This window comes from Eublepharis macularius, chromosome 6, assembly GCF_028583425.1.
Source record: "Eublepharis macularius isolate TG4126 chromosome 6, MPM_Emac_v1.0, whole genome shotgun sequence".
Taxonomy (NCBI): domain Eukaryota; kingdom Metazoa; phylum Chordata; class Lepidosauria; order Squamata; family Eublepharidae; genus Eublepharis; species Eublepharis macularius.
In genome coordinates this window covers 118,876,990-118,903,189 of record NC_072795.1, presented here as the reverse complement: position 1 = coordinate 118,903,189, position 26,200 = coordinate 118,876,990, and the positions used below count along the sequence as shown (strand labels likewise).

Sequence of the window (26,200 nt, the reverse complement as noted above, 5' to 3'; positions counted from 1 at the left end):
AGGGTGTAACTGCTTAGAATTGTACTGCAATGTTGCTTTCCCTGGCTTTCTTGGGTGGTGTCTCCTCTATACTGAAGATCTGATTAGAGCTTGGGTTTTTTTGATATCATCCGGAGTCGAACCACTGTGAGACAATTGCAGCTGTAATATAAACTGGGCATCTGTGGTCTGGCTGTGGTAATGGATTGGTAGGGGAGAAATACTGTCCATTTAATTTTCCACATAGGGAGGACAGAGCAGTAGATCTGCAATTGTCATGTTCCATATGCTAGGAGATTTGCAAAGCAATCCTGTGTAGAGTTACTCCAGTCTAAGCTATTGATTTCAATGGGTCTAGACTCATTGGAGTAACTCTCATAGGAATTCTATGTGCAAGGATCGCTAATTCTATGCATACTGTATCCTGACAGTACATGGATGAAAGTTCATTGGCTCATGGTGTATACATATCATGTCTAAGTTAATTAAATTATTCTTCTAAGATTTAAACGAAACAACAACCAAAGTTTAGAAGTAGGTTGTAAGCATATATTCAGTTTTCTCACATATCAAGACAGATTTATCAAAGTTTTAGGTAGTGATGAACAAATAGGCATTTTGATTTAATCAGCTGCTAGAAGTAGGTGGCAGTTGTATCTAATGAGAATAAAACAAAGATAAGCTTCAAGGATGTTTCTCTGAAATTATAACATTACCAAATAACATGTCTTTTTGCTTTTGAAGCCTGCTTTCTGCAAAGGAAGCATTTTATCTTTATGCAGAGTAGGAAAGGCACCATTTACCCTATCATATTTAACTGCTCCACTCATCTCCTCTTTTTTAGATTAAAATTACAGGCCCCAGATTGCAAGTTTTGATATTTGTTTTCGTTTGATTGCTGCCTTTGGCTCCTTAGTGAACTCCACTGGCAAGCGCTGTGGGTGACTGTAAAGAAGCCTGCGGGTTTGAATATATTAAGTGCAGCAGTATTCCACAAAAATGACTCCATTCCTCCAGCAATTGTCCCCATCACGACTTGGCAATTTCCCACTAATCGTGCCCCCCTCCCCCCTGCTATGAACTGCATGCAGAAAAGGGTGAACTGCTTTACCTCTCCTATTCCTTATTTACCTTTCTGTTTTTCAATACTGCAAACTATATAAAATAGCGGTGGCATTCAGAAACACTCTGTTGCCAGCTCTTCTATATGTTACTCGTATTGGATCCTAATGGCTACCCCAGTGGACCCTTGCCCCTCCCAAACTGTGGCATATAACTTAATACTCTCCAAGATGTTTATTTTCTTCCATTCCTCCAGATATAGGACATAGCTCAAATATTAACATTGGAGAGTGTTTACATTTCATTACCATTCGATCTATATATTTTACTGACACAGGCAGATGAAAATAAACAGCTTGTAACATATAGAGTTACAGACTTATGTTTTTGTGTGGATTTAGGGGAGCCTGTGATGGATTAAGGGTTTGCTGTGGATTCGTTTTCACTAACTCAGTTAAAATAACTATGTAATCATTATTTGTGCTTAGTTTGAGATTCATTTTCATAATTTACCAAGGGATTTGTCTGCATACATTTTGATGGTTAATAGCCTTCAGTGGATAAAAGTTCCTTTCCCAGAAATTACACTCACCAAATAGCAAAATTGGTTGATAATAAGACAGCAGTAAAACCCAATTGTACAAAGAAAAATAGAATTATAGGAAACAAATGCATAAAATGTTGTACTTTGCTAAAAGAGCCATAGATATATGTACAACCCATTATGAAGGGGCTTAAGCTGTGCTTCTAGTACATGCTGTTCTAAAGGTGCCATACATACATTTGTTGTTGTGATCTCAAATTCTGTGGGGGGTATGATCTGTAAGGATGTGAGATTAAATTTCCCATTGCCATTTTTGCAGATAACAGCCCGTCGACAATGGAAACATATTTATGATGAATTAGGTGGTAACCCTGGAAGCACAAGTGCAGCTACGTGTACGCGTAGACATTATGAAAGGTAAGATAACCAATATTGAAATGCTTGCTTAATAAAGAGCGGAGGATTAATTTGGAGAGCCTTCAAAGCCTTTTGTAAAGAATTTGGTGGATGAGGTTGGGGAAAGGGTGGTCTCTTACAAAGGAATAGTGAATATTCCATCTCCACCCTGGTCCTATAATATGCTGTAATTTAAACCTGAGTGTGTCTCTGATAGCGAAGCAAACAAATCCGCCATCTGATTCCTTTCTCTTTCCCACCTTCGTTTTACTCAAGCTTCTCATACAGAAATTGTAAGGAACAAACAAACCGGACAATAGTTAGATTGGTTTGACAGTATGTTTTGTTTTTAAAGCCCATTCTAGATCCATGCAAAGCAATCTGTGGCCATCCTCAGATTAGTAGGGTGTTCTCATTATAAGTCATAGGAAAACATTTCTTCCCTGTTCCTTTCATGTTCTCTTCTTTCCTTCCTGCAGCTGACAACCATTTTATCTTTCTAATGTGCAACAGACTCACTGTTTTATAAGCATTGATTTTATACCCTTTTCTGAGTTAATAATAGTTTCCAAAGCTTTTGGTATCCAGTGTACATCAGATAACACGATATGGTTGTGATGCTTCCTTAGAAGAATTTTGAGGAAAATGCAGGCCATTAATTAAATATGTGTACTTTCAAGCTCTGAAATAAGCAATATGATCTCATGCTCCAGATCGCTAACTAGCTGCCTGTAGGGGCCAAAAAAGTGTTTTGTTTATCACCATCGACCACCCTGCCGTGTATTTTTTAAAAGACACTTAGGGCATACATGCTTTGTTTGAAGGGTGTAATGATTAGCTATAATAATAAAAGTGACATGCTACATTGGAACAACTGCAAACCTTAAATTCCAGTGTGAAAATCACGGTCAAGAATGAACTGCTTCATCACAGTAACAAAGCAAAGAATAGATGCCAGTTTTCCATCATGCTGTAGCATGGCCAAGAAATGGAAGCCTGGGTAAAACCATGTTGATGAAGGGGTTGAAGCAGGCAGAGAGGAATGGACTATTTTCAGCAGCTCCTACTGCAGTCCAGCAACCCATGGGTGCAGTATAGAAAGAAAGTTAAATTGTCCCATTGAAATCAATAGATTTTAAATACACAGTCGGTTTCTTAAGTCCTGTTGATCTCTGAGGGACTTCGGCTCTATCCATTGCAGTTGAACTCAGAAAGAGGGAGGGGGAAATATATTTAGCAACCTGCTTGTAGATCCCTTCACTGGTAGGGTGGGGGCAGAGTTCGTGTCCCTGAACAGCAGGTGAGACTTTTTGTCAGTGTTAATCATATGTTTAGGGAGCCCTGTGGCACAGAGTGGTAAGCGGCAGTACTGCAGCCCAAGCTCTGCTCACGACCTGAGTTCAATCCTGGCAGAAGCCGGGTTCAAGTAGCCTGCTCAAGGTTGACTCAGCCTTCCATCCTACTGAGGTCGGTAAAATGAGTACCCAGTTTCCTGGGGGTAAAGTGTAGATGACTGGGGAAGGCAATGGCAAACCACCCCGTAACAAGTCTGCTAAGAAAACCCTGATGCGACGTCCCCCCATGGGTCATTAATGACTCGGTGCTTGCACAGAGGACTACCTTTACCTTTAATTATTTGTTTAACATAATTATACTGTTGATAGTGAACAGTGGGTGTGCTTGTGCTACTGGGATTATAGCAACAGAGATAGATGGATTTCTCAAATCAAACTGGAAACAGGGAGGGGGGGTGCTTCACTGTGTTTCTTTCTCTGTGCTCATTTCCACACACTGCAACCAAACCTTACCACAACCCTCAAAGCTTTGGTGGTAGCCTGTCAGTAAGCATGGACATTGACATCTCCTTCTAAAGAATGTCATTTTGATTATTGATTTATTACGGGAGGTGGGGGTGTCACAGTGCAGCAGAAAGTTTCCTTGTGCGCCACTTAACTTTTAACTAGTTGCAAACTCCTGAAAAATAGGAATGCAAAAATAAATTTTAAAAAATGATTTTAATTTTTTTGCAGTTTTATTTTTCTCATTGATACACAGTGGAAATAGTATGTGACATTTTCGAAAAAGCATGAGTGAAAGGGCTTAGTTCAATTTTTCAAGGGGATGTGGATACTATATTATTGATATTTTTTCTTTGTATTTGTTCTGTGTGTATCTGTATATATGTTCTGTGAGTTTGTGTGTGAGTGAGTGAGAGAGAGAGAGAGAGAAGGAATGGGGTATTTATGTAGAGACCACTGAAGAAAACTGCCCAATTGTTTCATGTTTGACCTTTTTATGAATTTTCATGCAATTGCTTCCTTATTTATAATATCTTGTGTATCTCCTAAAGAACAATTGTTTTGTTTGGATTATATATGTTTCTGAAATACACTTATCTGTTCTTCAGCCTTAATTGCATCACCCAAAGTCTCTATACACAAGACCTCTTACACAAGAATGCTCAAGTGTAGAGAGACGCAATGTTAGCGGGGAAATGTTGTTTAAACACTCCAAGGAGCGATCTTTGCCAGCTGTATAGAGAAGTGAAATTGGCTCTGTCCTATTAAACTACACTTCCTGGCTAACATTGCATCTCCCTACACTTGAGCATTCTTGTGTAGAGAGACAGTATGATGTTGTATAGGACAGGAAGAAGGGGAAGAGATAGTAAGTTAACCCTTCTCATCACTTGACAAATACTAAATTGGCACTTTCCACTTTCTGCTACAGACCCTCGTCATGACATTCCTTGTGGTTCCCTGTCCCTTCTCAAGCAGCATTTCATGGAGATCAGTTGGCTGCAGTGCGAGGGGCGAGAGAGGAAAGTTCCATTCTACCACTGGAAAATTTAGTCTAGATCTAACCCTCACTCTAGTTGAGTCTTTCCTTTCTATTAGGGCTGCCAGCGAGTGATGGCAACCAGCAAGAGTCTTCTGGGAATGGAGAATAATGGTGCACAGTGATATGACATCACTTCTGATTTATACCCAGAAGTGACATCACAACACTAGGAATTTGTCCATCTTTCCTAGAGCATTGTGATGTCACTTTCAGGCGCCAACTGGAAATCACATTGTGTCATTCCACGTCCTTGCTCCCTGATCCTTGCTCCTGCTGAAGAGGCCTGGCAAAGCTTGGAGGTGAGAGCTTGCCCTCTGCCTCCAGGAGAATGGTAAAGCCGACTTACTTTAATGGTCTTCCTTTACGGGGATATGAGGGCACCTCATCAAATCCGGGACTCTCCAAAACTCCCATGCTTCTGAGAGTTGTTCAGAACTGTGGCATGCTCTAGCTCTTCTCTCCCATTCTCTTCTTTGGAAATGACAAAGTGAGTGCACACTCTTCTGCTGTGCTTCTTGTTCTTTGGATCCAGGTCTTTCTTCAGTAGACTTGGAAGGTTACACCCCTGTTTAGGAGGACTGCATTGTCTGTTTTGGATTGGAGTGTTGTTCTGAGACTCTGGGAGTAAAAGCTGTTCCATATTTTGATGCTATTGTATTTCTGTTTAGCCTCCTTGACTAGGTTTTCCAAAAGTGGTAACAAAACACATTGAACTTGCACTTTTTTAAAGTGCTTACTTTGTAGGTCAGTGTGGATTTAAAATCCAAAGGCAAATGAAGAAAGAAATGGGGGGGAAATTCTCCCATTGCCCTACCACTACCCCATGCTTGGCATCAGTTAGGGATTTCAGTACATCTTGTCTCACATTGGGTAATTCCTTGCAAATATCTTGAGAAATTTCTGGGAAACAAAGGCTCGATATATTTAGTCCGCTTGAGGAGTTCCCTGAATCAGTTGTGTGATTTTTTTATTAAAAAAAAATACAATTTTTAACAAACAACGTTGGCAAATGCTGCGCCTGAAGTTCACTGTCATTTAAACAGTATTAGAAATGGTTTTGCAGAATTTTCTGAGCATCTGAATTACTTTCACTAATGGTTTGTCATAGAAGGGGACAGTCTTGTGGCTTGAATATGCTTTGCAGTACTCTAGGTTTAATCCCTGCTCTCTCTTTAACAAATGGATCTCAGGTACCAGAACCAGGAAGGACCTATGCCTGAGATACATAAGAACTGCTACTAGTCAAAAACAACAGCATTGCTCCCAGTGCTTTGACATTAAAAGGCCTCTTCCCTCACCCTCTCCTATCTTTTACATAATGCTAAAGAACTAACTTCCAAACCATGTACAAAGCAAACTGCCTTTAGTGTTAAGGCACTGTGCTTCTCCCCCAAGTTAAAATAAGGCTGAAAATGATTTATCAGTGTATTTATGTTTAATTTTATATGTCTAAGATCGAGTAAACAGTTTCATTTTTTTTTAAAGATGATACTGCCGATGTGTTCAGTAAGTGTTATTTTTGGATATGAATTGCAGACTTGCTTTTTGTTTTATGAATGAGTGGAATAATGCAAGTGCAGGTTAGTTAGGTTTGTGCGTGTGTTTTTTGTCAAACCAATTGATGTTTTTATTTAAAGCATAGCAGGAATTGTATAATGCCCATGAATGCATTATTGTCGCTTTAGAGCTGACTGGTCTGAACCTGCCTCTCTGATTGGTTTAAATCAAATCAGTCCAAGCACTTCATAAAAATGTTGTTGTCAAGCCAGTTTTGCTTCCAAACCTATTCATCTCTGTCAGTTTTTAATATTAGTATCAGGCTCTTGGCCATAGTCCATTAGTACTGTACTTAATTGCTCATGTTACAGATGATTACTAATATAAAAAGCATTAATGTTTTCCCATTGTGGGTCTGTTGCTATGTGCATGACTCAACACTTAACAAAGATTACAAGCTGCTGTTGTTATTTTGGTCATGAGGCTTTAATTCTTCCCTGTAGTTACCTTGGGTGATCACATAAAGGAAAAACTGTGCGTGCCTATGTCATGGAGGTAAAGACGATCTAATTCTCAGAGGACTTCCCAGCAATACAACGTTACATTTATGAAATTCTTCACTGCTCAGTTCGTTGACAGAATCCTGCCTCTGTATCTTTTTATCATTGGGGATTAAACAAAGAACAAGCACCCTTTGGAAATGGCTAGTTTTCTCCTAGAATTGTCACAGTGTGACACAGAGATAATGATAACAAATCAGATGTGGGTTTCACTTGAGGACTTTAAAAAAAAACCTTTTGCACAAAAATGCACAATGGCCAACTTTAATTTCCTAAGTAAATAGGTATAATTGAGTAAATGAGCAGGATGTGATTTTTGTCAGGAATTTAAAAATAAAGCAAAACAGATTACAATGCACTACTTAGCAATGTATTTGAGAGCACAGATTTCATAAATAAAATTTAATTTTAGAAAGGGAACAGATTATGCATTTAGATCAGGTGCCCCTCTACCACAGTAATCTTGTATAGGAGAACTTCCCCCCCTGTGTGTCCATTTCTACAGAATAAATCAGAGGATTTATAAACTGTAGCTTTGAACAATATTACCACTATTGCCACTAGAGCACAAGAAAAACTGAGGAATGAGTTTGAAAACAAAATGGACACACACAGAGAGCAGAAAAGCCTCCTTCCCCAGTCACAGGATAGTTCAAGGTATGAGAAGAGGGCCCTCCATTAAATCCTGCATATTTCAACTTGCAACAGCCTGCTGTAATCTCTATTTACTGTGGAGCTTCTTTTTCTTAAAGTGACAGGCACATCTTGTGCAATATCACTCTATATAGGACCCTGAAGACTTTACGTCAAAAGAAACAAAAATGTTTTGTCCCTGTTATTTTTTTCTCTAGAAATCAGGGCATCTTGGACCTATTTGTGTGCCAGATTTCTGTCTTATGCGAGCATCCTAATCATTTTGTTACTGATTGACACTGATATCTTAAATTGTTATACTTTCCAAATTGATAGAGCTGAAATTTGGTATATATGCAGTCCCTGACATCCAGATTACATCTGCTCTGCAAAAACTGTGACACTGAATTCAGATGGAGAGTAAAGTAAACTACTCATGAGATAGGATGGAAGGGTGTGGAAGTTCCACCTTCACACATTTGAACATTCTTTAAGATAGTGGAGGAGGTACTTGAAGTTCAAGGATGTATGACAACAGGGTAAGACAGGCAGGCAGAGGGTGTGGGAGCTTCTTCTTGATATTTCCTTCAACTGTGAAAGGGGGAAATTCCCAGTGCTAGCTAGAAACATATCTCAGCTAATAGAATTCAAGCTGTATTTACAGTGTGCACATGCTTATTTACATATATAAAACAAATACATTTCAGATCCAGATAAAGCAACAGAGTTCAGCTTTCTAATATGAATTTTTTTAGCACTTAGGAAAGAGAGCCAACAAAACCTCTCCTGACGATAAAGGTAGAACTATAACCTGAGGGATGAATTATTTGACTTCATCTACTAGATATGACTAAATTGACATTGAATTGAATTGAGTATCTAGTACCTATAATAAACTTAACTGAATTCTAAGCTAAAGCAATGCTATTTACCGCCCCCCATCTGTCTACTGATATTTGCCGTCTCAGTCCTAAGAATCTTATAACTTTAGTAGTAGCAAAGACTGAAATAGCGCTGGTCTGGAAGAAAGATCATGCACCCTCCATAGATTCATGGTTTGAAAAAGTATGGAATCACTTTATAATGGAAAAAACCCATAACGATTTATACATAGCTGAACAGTTTCCTGCAAACTCCAAGTTTATGGAGAAATGGCTTCCTTTTTTTGAATATGTTGATACAAATAATATTCAGCCTAAATCAAAAATACTTCAAACAATTACTCTCTCTAGAACTTTTATGCTTTTTATATGCCTTGTCAAATTATATAATATTTGACTGTATGTACCTAACTCCCTCCTGTATCAAAATAGTTTTGTAATGGTTAATGTTTCGATTCATAAGTGTTCGTTTGTATGTTGTAATGGTTTAATTGTAATAAAAAAAATTTTAAAAAAAAATCTTATAACTTTAGCTAGAAATCAGTACATATCCCATGGCTTTATGTGGGCTTTCACTTTATTTTCAATTCTGGGACCTGAAAACTAGCAAGGAGCATCTCTGTCTTTAAAGAAGAAATCAAAGTGTTCATTTTATTCTGCAGAAAAAGACAGTTTTAAACTGCTTTTAAGAATAATCTGAAGGACAGCGTATGAAACAAATGTTGTTGTTGTTGTTGTTGTTATAAATAATCATTTTCCTGATTAGTGAAAGTTTGCACAATTTTAAACCACTAGTTGAGTTTTTAAAAAGTATTATCATAGAAGAGCAAGATTTGGGTCCAGTAGCACCTTAAAGACCAACTAGATTTCCAGGGTCATAGATCCAGAGGAGTTGGACGTGTTTGCAAAATAGTAAAAAGTCCAGTAACACCTTTAAGACTAACCAGCTTTATTGAGGCATACGTTTTCAAGAATCACAGTCTTTTTGTCAGATGCTCATGCATCTGACAAAGAGAGCTATGATTCTCAAAAGCTTATGCCTTGATAAAGTTGATTAGTCTTAAAGGTGCTACTGGACTTTTTCCTCGATTTCCAGAGTATGAGCTTTTGAGAGCTTTGACTCTTGAAAGCACATATCCTGGAAATCTAGTTGGACTTTAAGGTGCTACTGGACCCAAATCTTGCTCTTCTGCTAGAGACTAAGATGGCTACCCACATGAAACCATCTCATCATAATGCACTGTGAGCTTTCATTTGGGAGCAAGCCCCTCTGATGAACTCAAACAGAATAAATATACATTGGTCTCTGTGAATAGCAGCTGCCATGTATCTCTTCACTGTATCGGTTGGATATGATTTACGTGAACATTTGCTAATCTTTTCACAACCCAGAACATCTTGGTGAATCCTGTTAAGGATGAGCAACACTTCTGTATATGGACAGAAATGACACCCAGATTGAATGGGTTGTATTTTACCACTCTACGGTTGACAGTGGGAGGACCCTATACCCTCCCAGCGAGAGGGGGGACCTGGCACAAGCCTTGTGTCTTATTTAGGCTTCTCTTCACGCACGCTCCTGTGCTTGCATGATGGGAAGTGATGTCATTACACCAACCACAGGGGTGCTCCCCCACTTTTGCATGGGGCTAATTCTAGCCCCATCTGGGAACAAAATTGGCCCCAGCAAAGCATGGGAGCACACCCGCAACCAGCACGCCCGCAACCAGTCATTTCAGGAAGTGATGTCGCATCCCCCTAGATGGAGTGGTGGGCAATCTCTGCAGGCGGCCCAAAACCTCCCACCGGTTGTCAGTGACCAGTGGGCAAGAAGGTAAACCACCATTATATAGCCCACCACCAGTGGACACCTGGGATCCCTAATTGCCAGGCCAAGCCTGGTAACCAGTGGGAGGGTTGGAGCAAGGAAATGGGAAGGGGAGCAACATCGGCTACATTGCAGTGTCACTTCTGGGGGAAATCTGGAGGTTACATAGGTTAGCTCTAGGCACCAGCAATCCAGCGATCCCTAGAGCTACCGTATGTAACTTCCAGGTTTTTCCTGGAAGTGACGTCACCATGTATCCAATGTCACTGTATTTTTTTAAAATTCTCCCACCACCACTTGGAGCGGCAGTAGACAAAGCTGCTGCAGCCCTAAACAACTCTGATTACCTATGTTTGGAACCTTCTTCCAGCTGAAGCGGCTCTTTCTCTAGCAGAAGAGGCCCTTCTTCCTCAAGAAAACACTTTGTCAGGGTTGCATTGGCCATTTAACTTAAAAGTGAAAATTCCTCATTGGCCACAGCCCTAGAGGGCCTCTGGTGGCCAGGAGCAAGTAGAGCCAAGCCTTGAAAGTTCTGCCAGTGACTCAGGTGGCCCTGGGCTCTGACTCTTTATAAGCAGTGGGAGCTGCTGTCAGTTCACCATTTGTCTACTCCTGCACTGCTGCCATTTGAAGGGTGAGCTAATGCCCCGTTGAGCTGGCCCCATTGAGCTGAGTAGCTTCCGAAGTGCTGAATTGTAGTGCTGCAAAGGCTGCTCAGCCTGGCTTGCTCCAAGGTCATTTCCACTCCTGGCTGCTGCTGCCTGCTTCTTGTGCTTGAAGAAGGCTCCAGACTTATCTGGGTGATGTGGCAGGATATAACTTCAAGTTTGCAAATATTCAGAATTCTTCAAAATTGCCAGTTCTGTCATTCAGATTTTGAATATTGACACTTTTGTCTTTAAGATTCGGATTTTGATTCCTCCTCCTCTGAAATTCCTCAGGACTTTTGTGATCTCTTTGATGAACTATGAACAGCAAGCACCTTTTGGGGAAAGGGAAGAATTTGGGGGTTTTTTTATCTTGATTTTAACTTGTAATGCTTTAATGATTACTGTGAGCCTCCCTGAACCACGAGAAAAAGCAGGATATAGTTATTTAAATTAATAAATAAAAATTCATTTGGCATGTGTCAAATATGAAATGTCCTACCGAGAACCTTTCAAATACTGCTAGATGCTGAATACCATTGCATGCCAGCAAGCAAATACCAAGCTCCATTGCTTATCAGCTGTGAAAACCAAATATTAAATACTATTGCATGCCAACTAACAAAACCTGTCAAATGCCATCTGTTACATTTGAAATATTGGACTAAAGAAACATTGGGGGAAAATTGCCATAGGATGTCAAATGCAGATATCAAATGTTCAGGAAATATCAGAACATTTAGAGAACATTTGATATTTTTGCTATCAACATATATTTGCTATCAATATTCACTGTTTTGGTGCTATGAGAAAAGCAGCTAGGATCAAAATTTGGTTGTGACAGCCAGTGTAGCCCCCCAGTGAAGCCCACAGATTACCGTTGATTCCCCCCCCCTCTACAATTGTAGAGGAGATTTAATATTTTGGGGTGTGAATATGTGTGTGTCTTTGTGTTAATACGTCATCATATTCTTATATAAGGACCTTCCTGCTCCACTTCCCCATTGGGCTTCTGTACGTTTCACAAACTTTGGAGAGCAGAGCTGTGGCTAGGCCTTTCTGTACAGGGCAGTGAAATAATCCCCCCCTCCCCAACAAACTTACTATTGCACATTAAAAGCTGGATATTATCTTTTCACCCCCCTCTAGTGCTTTGTGACCCCCTCCTCCATTTAGGGACACACTGGAAGAGTTGTTCACATTGTTTTGATGTTTATTCCCCTTTCTTGCATGCTCTAATAAGCAGCAATGTCAGTTAACAATGTTGACATTTCAGATATCATAGGCAGCTGGATTTAAGACCTATTGAAATGAATGGGGCACTTGACACCTCAGAGCTATTGTTATGGACTCCCTGCATACTCGGACAGATGGTCCTTTTTATTGGCTACACTGATTTCTTGGTTTAAAGGGCCTCATTCCACAGCCATAACAGCAAGAGGTTTGTTATATTTTAAAACGTAACCTGATACTTGGGAGAACAAGCTGGAGGCCTCTTTGTAGCCTTACGGCCCGGACCATCACGCTTCTTCTAACTATGGATCCTGGCACGGAAGAAAATCAGCTAATCTGTCTTGGTTTCAGATCAGTCGTTTGTAATGTCTCCGAGCAGTTCAGGCCCTTACAAAAAAAAAAAGACCATCCATTTAAAATGCCTGTAAGAATTTTATATCAGATCTCTTCTTCCAGTCTCCCCCGTTTCACAAAATGAAAAGCAAAATCTATTTTTACCCACAAAAACAAGTTAGGTCAACATAGGGCCTTGGAAATGGGTTCTCGCAACAGCTGTAACGATGTTTTCTTACATTGGGAAGTAATTTAATACACAAGAGAGTCTAGTATTCCAGCTGAAAAATGGCTTCGATTGCTTAAAGCATTTGGAGATAACTTTATAAAAAGTGTATGTGTTTCAGAAGACATCTGTAAGTGCTAACAGGCAGTCTCCTCAAATAGGAAACCAAGGAGCCTATTATAATGTCTATATAAAAATTCTTATGGTTACCTTTATTACAAGCTGGAATTAATATGGGGGGGGGAAGGGGGATTAGACTATTGAGTGTGAAATCCTGAGGTGAAAATTAATCCAGCGTTATGACATGCTGTAAACTATAACTAGTTCTTTGTTTAACCAAAAAGCCAAGCAGGAGATTTTTCTTTGTTATACTGGCTTGGTTGGTTCTGTTTTTGTTTGCTCCCCCCCTCTCCCCCTGCAACAACCAAATCCTCCTATTAAGTAAGCAAATATATTTGTACTGGCTGTTGGCCATAACTAAAAAGAAGGAAAGGTCATAAACATGAAACCACTTACACAGAACAGAACGACAAAATAATACAATGATACTTATTTCTGTTGGAAACCAACGGTGGTTTGTGCAGTCAAACATTAAGCAAAGGGTGGAGCCAGAGATAATATAAAAAGAGAAGCCACCAGAGGTTCTTCCCTTACAGCATGAGACCCATTCACAGTTTGCGTAACCAATGTGCATACTGGCAAATCAAATACTAGCACCGCTGTCCGTTTTGCCCCTCTTTCCTTGCTTCAGACAGACTGCTGTGTTAATTTTTTAAGTGCCAAAGTATGTTTTATTCTTTAATTCTTCTTAAAATATATATTTTATATATATTTTAAGAACAGTTGTAAAATCAGAGACTGCGAATAGCAGGAGATACGTGGTGTTATAGGTATGAACTAGTAAGTGCTGACCTCAGGTGGCTGTTCCTCATGCAAGTTCCACCACATTGAAAACCTGCAAAAACTCAACTTGAAATAGAAGAACGTGGTTTTATAAAGGTGGGAAACGCCTCTGCCACTCTCATAGTGGTACATTTGTATAGATCTAAATATAAATAAAAGTAGATTAAAACAAACACAATAACTTAAATAATTTTGATCCTCTTATGTGTCTTGTAGCCTGTCTTTCAGAAAACCTTTGCTATTTGCAGAGTTCTATTGCTAGTTTTCTATCAAGTGGGAGAGTTGGAAGATCAATTATTTTCCATGGCCTTACTCCCCTCCCTCCTAGTTTTGATAAATAACAAGAGGTTTTCTACTATTTCTTTCCTTGGGGCTTTTATCATTAAGATTAAATAACTGTACGCTCAAGCATGCCACTGAACAAACATCTTTTCAATTATGTGAGTAATGGATGCTTTAACAAAAGAACTATTGAAAAGTCTGAAAGCATGTTTCTTTCCTCCTCCCCCTCCCGCTAAAAATATTAAAATTAAAGTATCCAGTGACAGAAGAATGAAATTGTTTACCCCTTAAAGAAGTTGCTTAATTCTTTCATCTTAGAACACTGTGTGTGTTTTGCAAGGCTTGTTCATGGCATGTTTTGCAATTTTTGAAACAGCATGAAAGCCTGTATTAAGAGATGCATGAAGTGTTTTAGTTAGTTTTGTTTAAAAGGAGGACATTCCCTTCCAGGGCTTAGGATTACTCTCTGCCCGGTCATGGGTTGAGCAATTTCAAACGTAGGTCACAAAAATCAGTTTTTGGAATTCCCTGTGCACCTTGGGGTGCAAAAAAATATCTCTCTCTCTCTCTCTCTCTCTCACTCACACACACACACACACACACACACACACACACCTGCCGCAGAATCACCATTTGGTGCTTGGAGTGCCAAGAGTTCGAATTATGAGCTAAACTGAGAGTCTCTGTTTATGAGACATCTAACACGGGGACACTCAAGCACAGGGAGACGCAACGTTAGCCAGGAAATGTAGTCTTAAAAAACAGAGCCAAAGGCTCTGTCACTTTTACATCTCTACATGAGGGTAATTTAAAAAGACAAGAATCAAAGGCTCTATCAATTTTACCTCTCTACACAAGGGTAGTTTAAAAAGACAGAGCCAGCGGAGATCGCACCTCAGAGGGTTTGTTAATTTCATCTATGCCTCCCCAAAGGCTCTATCAATTTCACCTCCCCAGCAGCACTCCTTGCAAAATGTTCCATTTATGTGTTTAGACTGCCCTCCCTTTCTTTCAAATATGTTTTCATCCTTTCAAATCTGATTAGTTAGGTAGCACTTTGAAGTCATTCCATTCAGAATGCAATTCCTGATTCGGTGGTATCACCCTGGGACCAATCTGAAAAGGAGGATTAAAAAGCAGCTAGAAAGGAGACTGAAGCAACTAGGGGAACAAGGGCACTAATAATGTTTTAAAATAAGCTACTATTGGCACACACTGAGCATTTTTCAGAAGAAATTCATTCCACATAGATATCGCTAGTTTTGACACAAATAGAAACTGGAGAACACTTAACACAATTCTCACATGACAGTTTTTGATGAGCATCTATAGGGAATGCTGGGGGGGGAAGGGTCTTGGGGAAACTGGACTTGGGCAGAGTACACAGCTGCATTCTACAAAAGGAGTGGTATTTAGCGGAGTGGGGAACTCTGAGCTTTGCAACAGCGCAACCTGATTTTACAGTGCAATCATAATCTGTGTTAGATCATTTGACTTCAGTAAACTTAGAATGGTGTAACATTCCCAGGATGGTGCAATGTCGTTACTTTGGGTCAGCTGGAACAGGGGGGGGGTTTAAAGTTTAAATCGCCCTCAGTGAAAATGGTCACATGGCTGGAGGGGCATGGAGGGCAATCTAAACTCCCCTCTGTTTGGAGATCAGGGGGCAGGGTCACAGGCCATGTGACCATTTTCAAGAGGTGCCGGAACTCTGTTCCGCTGTGTTCCGGCTGGAAAAAAAGCCCTGGTTCATAATAACTTCTACTCTGAAAGGAGTGGTCCGCTTTCATGACTTTGCAGAATGCAGCCTATCTGTGGAACTGGCTGAGTTGGGTATATGCTGATTGTAATATAGTTGAACCACTAAAAACATCTGGTATATCATCTGGTCCATTTAAGGATCGTATTGGTACAGTTACTGTGAGAAGTGTCAACAGGATCTTGGGATCTTTGAAGGCCACCACTTGTACTCTGGATCCTTGTTCATCTGGGTTGCTGAAATCCTGTAAGGATCACATTAGCGACTCTGTGATGTCTATCATAAATCAATCACTGACTCAGGGCACATTTCCTCAGTCAATAAAATGGACAGTCATCCATCAATTATTTTAAAAACCAGCACTAGAGAAAAAAGATGTTGCCAATTATTTCCTGATCTCTAATCTGACCTTTGTGGGCAAAATAAAATAGAACAACCTCAGGTGACTCATCTGCTCATAGATGTCTTTTAATCTGGCTTCAAGACAGGCTATGGGGCAGAGACTGCGCTGGTGGCTTTAGTAGATGATCTCTGAATATAGACTCTCTTGCTGTCACTGATTTATCAGCAGCCTTTTAATACTGTACGTGGACCATGCCATTTTGTTAAGGCATTTGGCAGTACAAAGTGAAGACTAAGGTATGTGTTTGGGGTGTGTTTAAATGGTTCTTTATGGATGGGTTTCAGAGAGTTGCTGTTGAAATCCAGTTGTCATCAGTGTGGGACTTGGTTCTTTGGGGTTCTACAGTGCTCAGTCTTATTCCTCCCTGCTATTTAATCTCTGGGCAAAGCCCTTAGGAGAAACCATTCATGACTATGTGGATGACACCCAGATCTATAACTCTTTATCTAAATTACCTGATGATACTATAAAAGTTTTGGGCCAGTGCCTGACTGTAGTGGTTAAATGTGTTGAGGTTGAGCAAGTTGAAACAGAATCCTGACAAGACAGAGGTGATGCTGGTTTGGAAAGCAGATGTCTTGGAGTCCAGCTGACATGTTCTGACTCAGTGATGACCCTCAGGGTTACATTGTACCCAGCATTATTACTGGAGAAGTAAGAAGTAAATGCTTTCTTCCATCTTCATTTAGCCCCCCCAAAAGGCCCAAACTTTGACTTGGCCAGTCTGGCCACATGGATCCATGCCACTGTAACCTCAAGGCTAGACTATTGTTGTTCACTGTACTTTGGCCTGCCCTTAAAGTTAACTTGGAAACCCCAATTGGTACAGAATGGCACAGCTCAATTGCTATCTGAAGCTAACCAAGTATGAATATCACACCCATTTTGCAGTCACTCCACTGGTTCACATTAAGTAACAAGGTTCAATTCAGGGTACTAGACGTTACCTACAAAGCCTTTCATGGCCTTGTACCCACATACCTGCAGGACCGACTCTCCTACTATGGGTCTACTCTGTGAGCTTCGCTCATCTGAGCAGCGCCTTCTGAGAGCGACACCCTGCAGACGGGAAAGATTGGCAATGGCCTTGTACATGTGCAGCCTCTGTTGTGGTTCTCCCCTTGTACAATAGCACACCTGAAGAGATCAGGAAGGTCCCCGCACTTCTCTCTTTTCACTGAATACTCAGAACATAAATGTCTGGGAGAGCATTTTTATAACGGGATTAGTATGGTAGTATAATGGAATAGCTCAAGTGGATGTTTTGATGAAGGAATAAGATTGTAGTCTATTAAAATGTTTATTATATGCATCCCCTTCCTTTTACTGCATTGCCATAGTAATTACCTTTGTGGATTACCTTTGCAATCCACTTTCTGCATTATGGTATGTCATCATGACTTAGACAGGTTTTTGTTTGTTTGTATTGTTTTCTAATTTTATAATCCTAGTCCTGTTGCATTGTTCGTTAGATGTGTTATGTGGTTTGACTGAATGTTTAAATATATTTTGTAATGTGTCCTGCAATCCATTTCTCTTGGGTGCAAACCTTAATGTGGTGAGGGGGCGGGGGGTTGAGTGTGTCAGTGAAGCTGAAAGTAATACTTGCAGGAGTTCGGACTCTTGTCAATCGCTTAAACTCCTAGCAGAGTCACTCCAGGTAAAACGAGCAAAGATGGGGCCCCTTCAGGAATCAGCAGTCACATCATTAAAAGATAATGGGCAATTCCAGTGGTGATAAGGGTGGAGGAATCCTTGAAAGGTAGCTGCTATGCAGCCGCAGTCGCAGAATGGTTAGTATTGCACAGTGGTTAGTATTGGCAATGGTTAGTAATGTACAGAAGAAGGCAATGGTAGACCACTTCTGATAAACTCCTACCTTGAAAACCCTATGACGAGACAACCTAAAACAAAAGGAAATATAGTGCTGGAAGGCAGGATCCCCAGGTCAGAAGACACTGAGTCAGCTACTGGGGAAGAACAGAGGACAAGTATGAATAGCCCTGTTCTTAATGAAGCAACTAGATGAAAGGTGGAAGGACATTCAGTTGCTGATGTGAGCAGATGCAAAATGAAAGTCCAAAGTTATATGACACATATAATAGGAACAAAGAATGTGAGAAGTATACTTCAAGGTAAGTTTGAAATCGTAAAACGAGAAGTGAAATGTTTAACAGTTGTGGACCTGGGACTGGATCAGGACATTTTCAGTCAGAAAATTACAAAGAATTCTACACTGGAAATGACAAACTCAGAAGAAATGATGTTGCTCTAATAGTGAGGCTAGATGTTGCAATCCGGAGCTGTAATGTAAAGCCTGACATAATGTCAGTCAGACTTCATGGAAAACCTAACCGTGATTCATGTTTACATCCCAACTACAGATGCTGAAGGGAAAGAAATTTAAATCTTTTATGAAAGTGTTCAGGAAGAAATTGATCAAACACCTAAACAGGATTTGCTGATAATCATAATTGACTAAAATGCAAAAGAAAGAAACAAAGTAGAATTAAATACTGTCGGAAAATTTGGCCTGAGATCATGAAATGAAACAGAAGAACAACTCATAGAATTTTGTGAAGCCAATAATTTGTTCATTGCAACCATATGCTTCAGGCAACTGAACAGACAATTGTATACAGAGATGTCACTGGATGGCCAATATAGAAATCAAATAATTTAATTACATAATCAGAAGCAGAAGATGGAGATGGTCTGTTCTCTCTGCTAAAACAAGACCAGGAACTGATTGTGGCAAAGACCAGTAATTGTTAATATAAAAAAATAGAAGAAAGCTGAAGAAAAACACTACATCAATCATAGTGCCATAATATAATCTAAATAACATTCCTGAAGATTTTAAAGACTATGTAAAGAACAGATTTCCCTTACTAAGTTCAACTGAAAGTGAACTGAAAGAACTGTGGGTTGAAAGCAAAGACTATAGCCAAAAGATATGAAAAGCCTTGATAGACAAGGAGGAAAAGGAAAAGGTGACAGCATCAGAATTCTAAATGCTGCTTTTCAGCAGCTTGTACATAGAGACAAAGAACTGTTATAATTACCTGTGCAAAGACATAGAAAAGAACAATAAAAAAGGAAGAACAAGAGATCTGTTCCACAAAATCCAGGAAATCAAAAATAAATTCAAACCTTAGTTAGGGATGCTGAAAGATCAACTCAGAAATACATTATCTGAGCAGGACAAAATAAAGAAAAGATGGAAACAAGGCAGTTGGGAGAAACACATCACCAGGGGTAGGTGAGATATCAAGAGTTATTTCAAGCTACAGAAACTGAGTACATCAAAATCTTAAGAAGACTATGCCCACAAATATGAAACACAAAACAATGGCCCACAGACTAAAAATGTTCAATCTACATTCCAATTCTTTAAAAAGATGGCAGCAACTAATGGAACATTATATTAATTTCTTATGTAAGCAAAGGGATGCTCAGATTTTTGCTACAAAGACTTTCTGTATATAGAATGAGAAATGCCAGGATTCAGAAAAGGAAGAGGACTAGAGATCATATTGCAAATTTACTTTGGTAAGTGGAGCATCAGTAATTACAAAGCATCCATAGATGCTATAATCTGCCTTTAGTCTCAGTGGGAAAGGTGGGCTATAAATGAAGAAAATACATGGTTAAATACCAGAGAATTTCTGAAGAAAATCAGTTTGCATTTTGTAGATTATAGCAAAGCTTTCAACTGTATGGATCATGCAAAGCTATGTATGGTTTTAGGGTATGCTGCCAAGTCTGATTGTTTTGGGGCATAACTGTACTCTGGACAAAAGGCTACTGTTAAGATAGAACATAGGGAAACAGAGTGGTTTCCAACTGACAAAGGTGTCAGACGAGGATGTATTTTATCTCCCTGTCTGTTCAATCTTTATGCAGAACATATCATAAGGAAAACTGGATTAGATTTAGATGAAGGTGGAGTAAAACCTGGTGGAAGGAACATTAACACTTTGAGATATGCAGATAACACCACATTACTGGCAGAAAATAGAGAAGACTTGAAACAATACTGATGAGAAAGTATTAAAGTAGGATTACAGCTGACCATCAAGAAGACAAAAGTAAGGACTCCTGAGGAAATACATAACTTTAAGGTTAAAAATAAAATTGTCAGAAGATTTTCTATTCCTTGGTTCAATCATCAACCAAAAGGGAGATCACAACCAAGAAATCAGAAGGAGATTGAGACTTATAAGGGCAGCCATGAAGGAACTAGAAAAGATCCGGAAGTGTGAGGAAGTGTCGTTACTAGAGACCAAAATCAAGATAATTCATACTATGGTATTCCACATTACTATCTATGGATGAGAAAGCTGAACAATGAAGAAAGCTGACAGGGAGAAAATTGATTCACTTGAAATGTGATGCTGAAGGAGAGTTTTACAGAAACTATGGACAGCCAAAAAGACAAACAAGTAGGTTCTAGATCAAATCAAATCTGAATTCTCTCTAGGAGCTAAAATGACAAAACTGAGGCTGTCATACTTCGGTCATATCATGAGAAGACAAGATTCACAGAAAAAGACAATAATGCTAGGAAAAGTGGAAGGGAGTAGGAAAAGAGGAAGACCCAACATGAGATAGATTGACTCAATAAAAGAAGCCATGACCTTCCGTTTGCAAGACCTGAGCAAGGCTGTCAGTGATAGGATATTTTGGAGGTCATAAATTCATAGGGTCTCCATAAATCAGAAGCAACCTGAGGGCACATAACACATACATAATCTGTCCTAAGTCTTAGCAAAAAAGAAGGGTTATAAATTATTTGTAAATAAATAAATTAGGGGACATTTCTTATTAATCCTAGTTGCTAGGTGCATGGGTTGTTTTGTTTAAAAACAGAAGAGAGGGTCATTGTTGATACGTGTGTTTAATAAGCCTTTGGAATAACTTCTGGCACACAGTTTCATAAACTACTGGAAACTTTATTTCATCATGTATACAGTGTGCTATACAACCCTATGAAATAGATAGTTGTTGTCCTAATTTTACAGATGGGGAACTAAGACAGATGTGTCACTCCAATGGTGGTAGCTGGAAAGCAACAAATTTAGCAGGACATACCTTCATAGCCAGATATATTGTTGTTGGACTGAATGGGATCCCCCCCACCACCTTTGGAACTATGTGATTTGTGAGGAGTAAGAATGTAAAACACATTCAAAGTCATTCACATGGAAATGCCTCTAAAGACAACATAGGAAAGTAATGAATCCCCAGTTACCTTGGAATTTGGAAACTAGATTTCTCTCGTATTGCTTTTTAAGGTGATGATCTGCTTAAGTCTTGGCCATTTTCATAAGGATTGCTAAAATGTAAACTGTCTGCCTTATTGTGACGTAAGTTTTTGACAGCAAGAGCTCACTTCATCAAATGCATGAGTGTCCCATTCCACCAGCAGAGATATATACCCTCAAAGCTACAAACATGTGAAAACCCGTTGTTGGCTTTTGCCCTTTTCTACAGCAATCACTCAAACAGAACATGATCATATCCTGATCTTAAAGCTTTGTTATACTTCAGTAGAAGTACGTTTTGGATCATAGGTTACCACCCCACACGATTCGAAGAGTGGGAAGAGGAAAGTGTGAAGCATGTGGGAGGGGCAGGATTGTGTGGAAAGAACAACAGTACCATCAGAAAACATTGTGGATGGTCTACTGTTATTGTTCCTATGTAATCCTGTTCCTCTTGTGTTTCTATATTCCTACATTTTAAGAGTGGCAGAAGGTGGAGCCAGGGGGAATCAACAACCTCACCACTCCCATAATTTATGAATCAAGCCATAATGTTAAGCATTAAAAATGGATCTGGCTGCTTCAAGTTTTTTAAATTTCTTTTTGTGTGTGTGTATTCTTTATTGTTGTTGTTGTTGTTGTTGTTATTCCCACCATATTCTGTTCAACAGAGTTCGGTTTCAAAAATAGTTATTTGGCATAGGAATTAATCTTTTTTCCCTCTTATAAATTTTTTGGAACTGTATTTTTCCCATGGCATGAGGAAAGAATGTTGCCTAATGAAGTATGAGAGGTTGCTCCCCCTTTAATGTCTTTTATGAAATACTAATGATGAAGACATGTTTGACATGCTGTGAAATACATTTTTCTAATGTGAAGTTTCTGTCTTTTGTTGGAGATGAGATAGTGTCCCCAGAGGATTTTAGAATTTGTAAATATAAAATTATCTTGCTCCATGGTCCCCCCTCCCCTTTCTTTTTAAAATGCTGGCAGAAAGCCGGATTACTTACATTACAGTAATAGATTTGATGACCTCTGACTTCTGCTGCGGAGAAGTACATTGAATTTTTCATTACATCAGAGGATGCAGAAAGCTAAAAACCTAACATAGCAGGCACCATTATTTAATTCAAGGTTTAGCCAAGCAAAATCTTATGTTTTTTTCCTGAAAGGGGGAAGGATAGCCACAATTAAATGTAATATCACTTTGATTGTAGTAAATCAGGATTAGTACAACACTGATATATTCATCCAAGTTGCATTGATTTTACAGTTGTCTTTATGTTAAAGAAAAAAGAGATAATCTTGCTTTTCACAGTCACTGAATTTAATCAGGAGCTCGGCTGATGGCAAAGTCTTCCCTACTGTTTCTGCTCTGGGCTGGAAAATGTTATTCTTGTATTATTCCAAGGGAAAAAAAATAGCCCCGTGCTGTTCTGAAATCTGCTCCCTGCAAAAGGATTGTTTTTCAATACGATACTGCTTACACATTCTAGTTATGTTAATTATCCTATAAATAATGCATTTTATTAATCTTAAGGATTGAATTGTATTTATGATGAAAGCATTACAAGCATTGGCCAGCCCGCGCCCCCCCCCCCCCCAATACTCTGGTGAATGCCCTGTTCTTTCTCTTCCCTGTGTTGTTCCTCTGCTGAAATTCAGACTGCAAGTTTCTCAAGGGCCAGGCCCTTTCTCTGTATTTCCCACTCTGTCTCTACTTGTGAAACTCTATATACATGAATTGTGTTGAATGAATCCTACTAATTATAGCATTGTTGGACCCACATGAACGCATCTCCACTTGGTTCAGCGAAATTCCTTCTTGTGAACCCATAGGTCTTTCTCCCCCACTTCCTCTGATGAGCACAGCCTCTATTGAGAGATCTTCTCAGGTGTAATTGGTCTGTTTCTCTGTGGGCATTCCGGGCCATTTTTTGGTTCATATTTGGAAATGCTTCCTTTTATCTCAGACCAGGGGTGGTTGGGGCTTGTAACAGCAACTTAACACGGAAAAGGTGTGTTATATTCTATGGAATTGTTTGTAAAGCAGAGAACCAGATTTTTGTGCTAGCCAATATTTTTCTACATTTGACTAAATAAAGTGTGTGTGTGTGTGTGTGTGTGTGTGTGTGTGTGAGAGAGAGAGAGAGAGAGAGAGAGAGAGAGAGAGAGAGAGAGAGAGAGAGAGAGATGTTGTAATGGTATGTTTAACGCAAGCTTTATTACTCTGGTACTATAACAGCTTCTAATAATCAAATGATAAGATCACATCCTGTGGGTAATTGTGTTGTACTGTGACAGGCTAACTGAACGGAGAAAAACATTCACTGAAAAGTCTAACAAAAACCTCTCTGTCAAGCTGCAAACATTCATGGTGTTAAACTTCATTTGAATCTTTTGAGCTTTACTTTGTTTTTTGTTTTAAAATAACCCTGGTTGCTGTAGAGAAATAGCACCGTATTAACATTTTCGGCAGAAGTGAGCAAAGCATCTGCTCTAGAACAAGCCATCCTTGTGTTTTGATTCATTTTTTACCTTAGTCATGCCTCTCTCTAGATACAAGAAACATTTAATTCCAAATTTCCTGCTGTTGGCGCTAGGCCTTTGACCAGCTATGCAAAATGTATTTTTACTGCAGTCTCTCTGCCAACTGCTGAGCTCAGTGCAAAATCACTAAAATGGAAACGTATTCCCAATGTTGAACTCATCAACCAGGGTACCTTATTAACACTAGACTTAATAAGTTTGAGGGGATGTCTGTGACAGCATAGAGGCAGAATCTTTCTTTCTTTCTTTCTTTCTTTCTTTCTTTCTTTCTTTTTCTTTCTTTCTTTCTGTCTTCCTTCCTTCCTTCCTTCCTTCCTTCCTTCCTTCCTTCCTTCCTTCCTTCCTTCCTTCCTTCCTTCCTTCCTTCCTTCCTTCCTGACAAAATTTACGACCTCCACAAAAGGTTTATCAGAAAGCATGCTAACAGTGAATAGCATGGATCAAGTCTACCCTTGTTCCTTGTTTAACCAGGAAAGTAATCACACAGAATATTTTATTTTAAAAAGGTTAGTGATGGGTTTAGTATCATCCTCTAATTTAAAGCTATGAGCAGCTTTTGAAACATTTACTGACAGAATATGTATGTTGCAAGTGGTCCATATGTTTCCATGGCAACCAAACAAAGTCAAACAACCCTTTCTGCAATGCTAACAACTATTGCCATAAAAATGTATTTTGGTCAAACCTGATTCTTGAAATATTTAAGCTATGGCAAAAAAAAAAGGTGTAAATATTGCTCTGGGTGAAACCCAACCGTACCTCCTTGGCCTAAAGTCCCTGTGCAGGAAAATATTCAAGTGTGCCTCAAATATTTTGTGCCTATTACCAGTGAAATTTGTCACCTCAAGTATGAACAAGATTATATTTTTTTCTCCTTATTCTGCCTCGTTATGCTTCTTTTTATTACATAAACATTAACTGTAATGTTACAGTGGGAAGCAAGTATTTGCCAAAGTCTGTATTATTTCGCTAAGCCTGCACAGAGAAAGCCATTTTCAGTTTTAGCAGCTGTAACATGTTTAAACTCAGTTTGTAATGGGATCTGAAGACCAATATTCCCTATGGACATTGCTTAGCTTCATTACTGGAGCACTGCCAAATTCAGGGCTCGAAAGTATTATTCACGCCTCTCTGCACATACCCATGTCAGAGCATGCTCAGATAATGAATTTTGTTTCTAATATGGCATAAATTAGAGTTATATTTTAACATAATTTATGTTGCATTTTATTAAAATGTGAAATCGCAAGCAAGCTAATCCCAGCTCTCTTGAAGCCAAACTGTGTTTGAACATCAAAAGTATCTAAATTTAAACTGCATGGCTTGAAGCTGATTCTGAAACAATAAAAATGTGTGTCTAAACAAAAGAGTTTTCTGTCCTGAACTTTTGGATTAAGCTACAATTAAGGAAGTTCGATATTTGAACAGATTACTTTGTTTAAAAAGTAAAGTATATTTCTCTTCATACAAACCTATTTTTTAAAATTGCCATATTCATGTTCGTATTGTAAAAGTTGGACTCAGTTTTGTATTAGTCCCACAAACAGACATTAATTAAATCATGTTGAAAGCATTATAAAACTTTTATCCCTGAAGCTGAGATAGCAAAGCCAACTATCAGTTTTAATCACTGCTTATTTTTCTTAGAAAATCAAAAGCCGCATTGTAGAATTAAATTGCAAATAAAAACTTTGATGTTGTTTCTAAAGCAATTTTGTATACTTTAGGAGACAAACAGTACAATCTTAAACAGAGTTAACTTCAGTCTAAGCCCATTGATTTCAGTGGGATTAAACTAGAGTGACTTTTTAGGATTGTGCTGAAAGTTGTGTAGTTAAAATTATTTGATTCTTTAAAAATCGGTTAGTTTCCCATGCCTCATCCACTATCTCCTTCCTAGCAGTAAATCCTGGCCTTCTTTGTCTTTCCTTTAGAGAAAGAAGAATCCTGTTAACCATAAAATATGTATTCCCCATGAAAGTTTTTTTTAAAAAAAAATGGAAATTCATGCTAGAATCATATCTTACCCAGTAGATACTGAGTGTAGATTCGTTGTTACATACTGATGAGGTACTAAAAGCTTATTACACCAGAATATTGATAACCATTAGAGAAAATACTTGTTTGAGGAAAAACTCCAGCATTGAATAACCCAATGCATAATGGAAGTGACTTTCATGCAAGAACCACAGTTGTCATAGGAAAGCCTGTAGGCGCATTGTGATGGTAGATGGACTGTGGAAGAGCCCGCTGTCTCCTGCACTTCCTGCTGAATTTCTCCTAGCACCTACCTGCCTGGTGTACTCTGCCTCCCTGTATCTGTTTTTAAATATGTGAACATCAGTGTACAGTGGGTTGGATACAATGAAGTACCAG

The 26,200-nt window shown here is 39.0% G+C and overlaps 1 protein-coding gene across 2 annotated transcripts in view; it reads left to right on the top strand.

The window, feature by feature from the left end:
* The window catches only part of ARID5B (AT-rich interaction domain 5B), a 258,476-nt gene that overhangs the window by 217,481 nt on the left and 14,795 nt on the right, over positions 1 to 26,200 (top strand). For both annotated transcript variants that reach the window (XM_054982619.1, XM_054982620.1), the window contains one exon: positions 1,905 to 2,002. In XM_054982619.1, the coding sequence (XP_054838594.1) occupies positions 1,905 to 2,002 (98 nt within the window). The remainder of the gene's footprint in view (positions 1 to 1,904; positions 2,003 to 26,200) is intronic.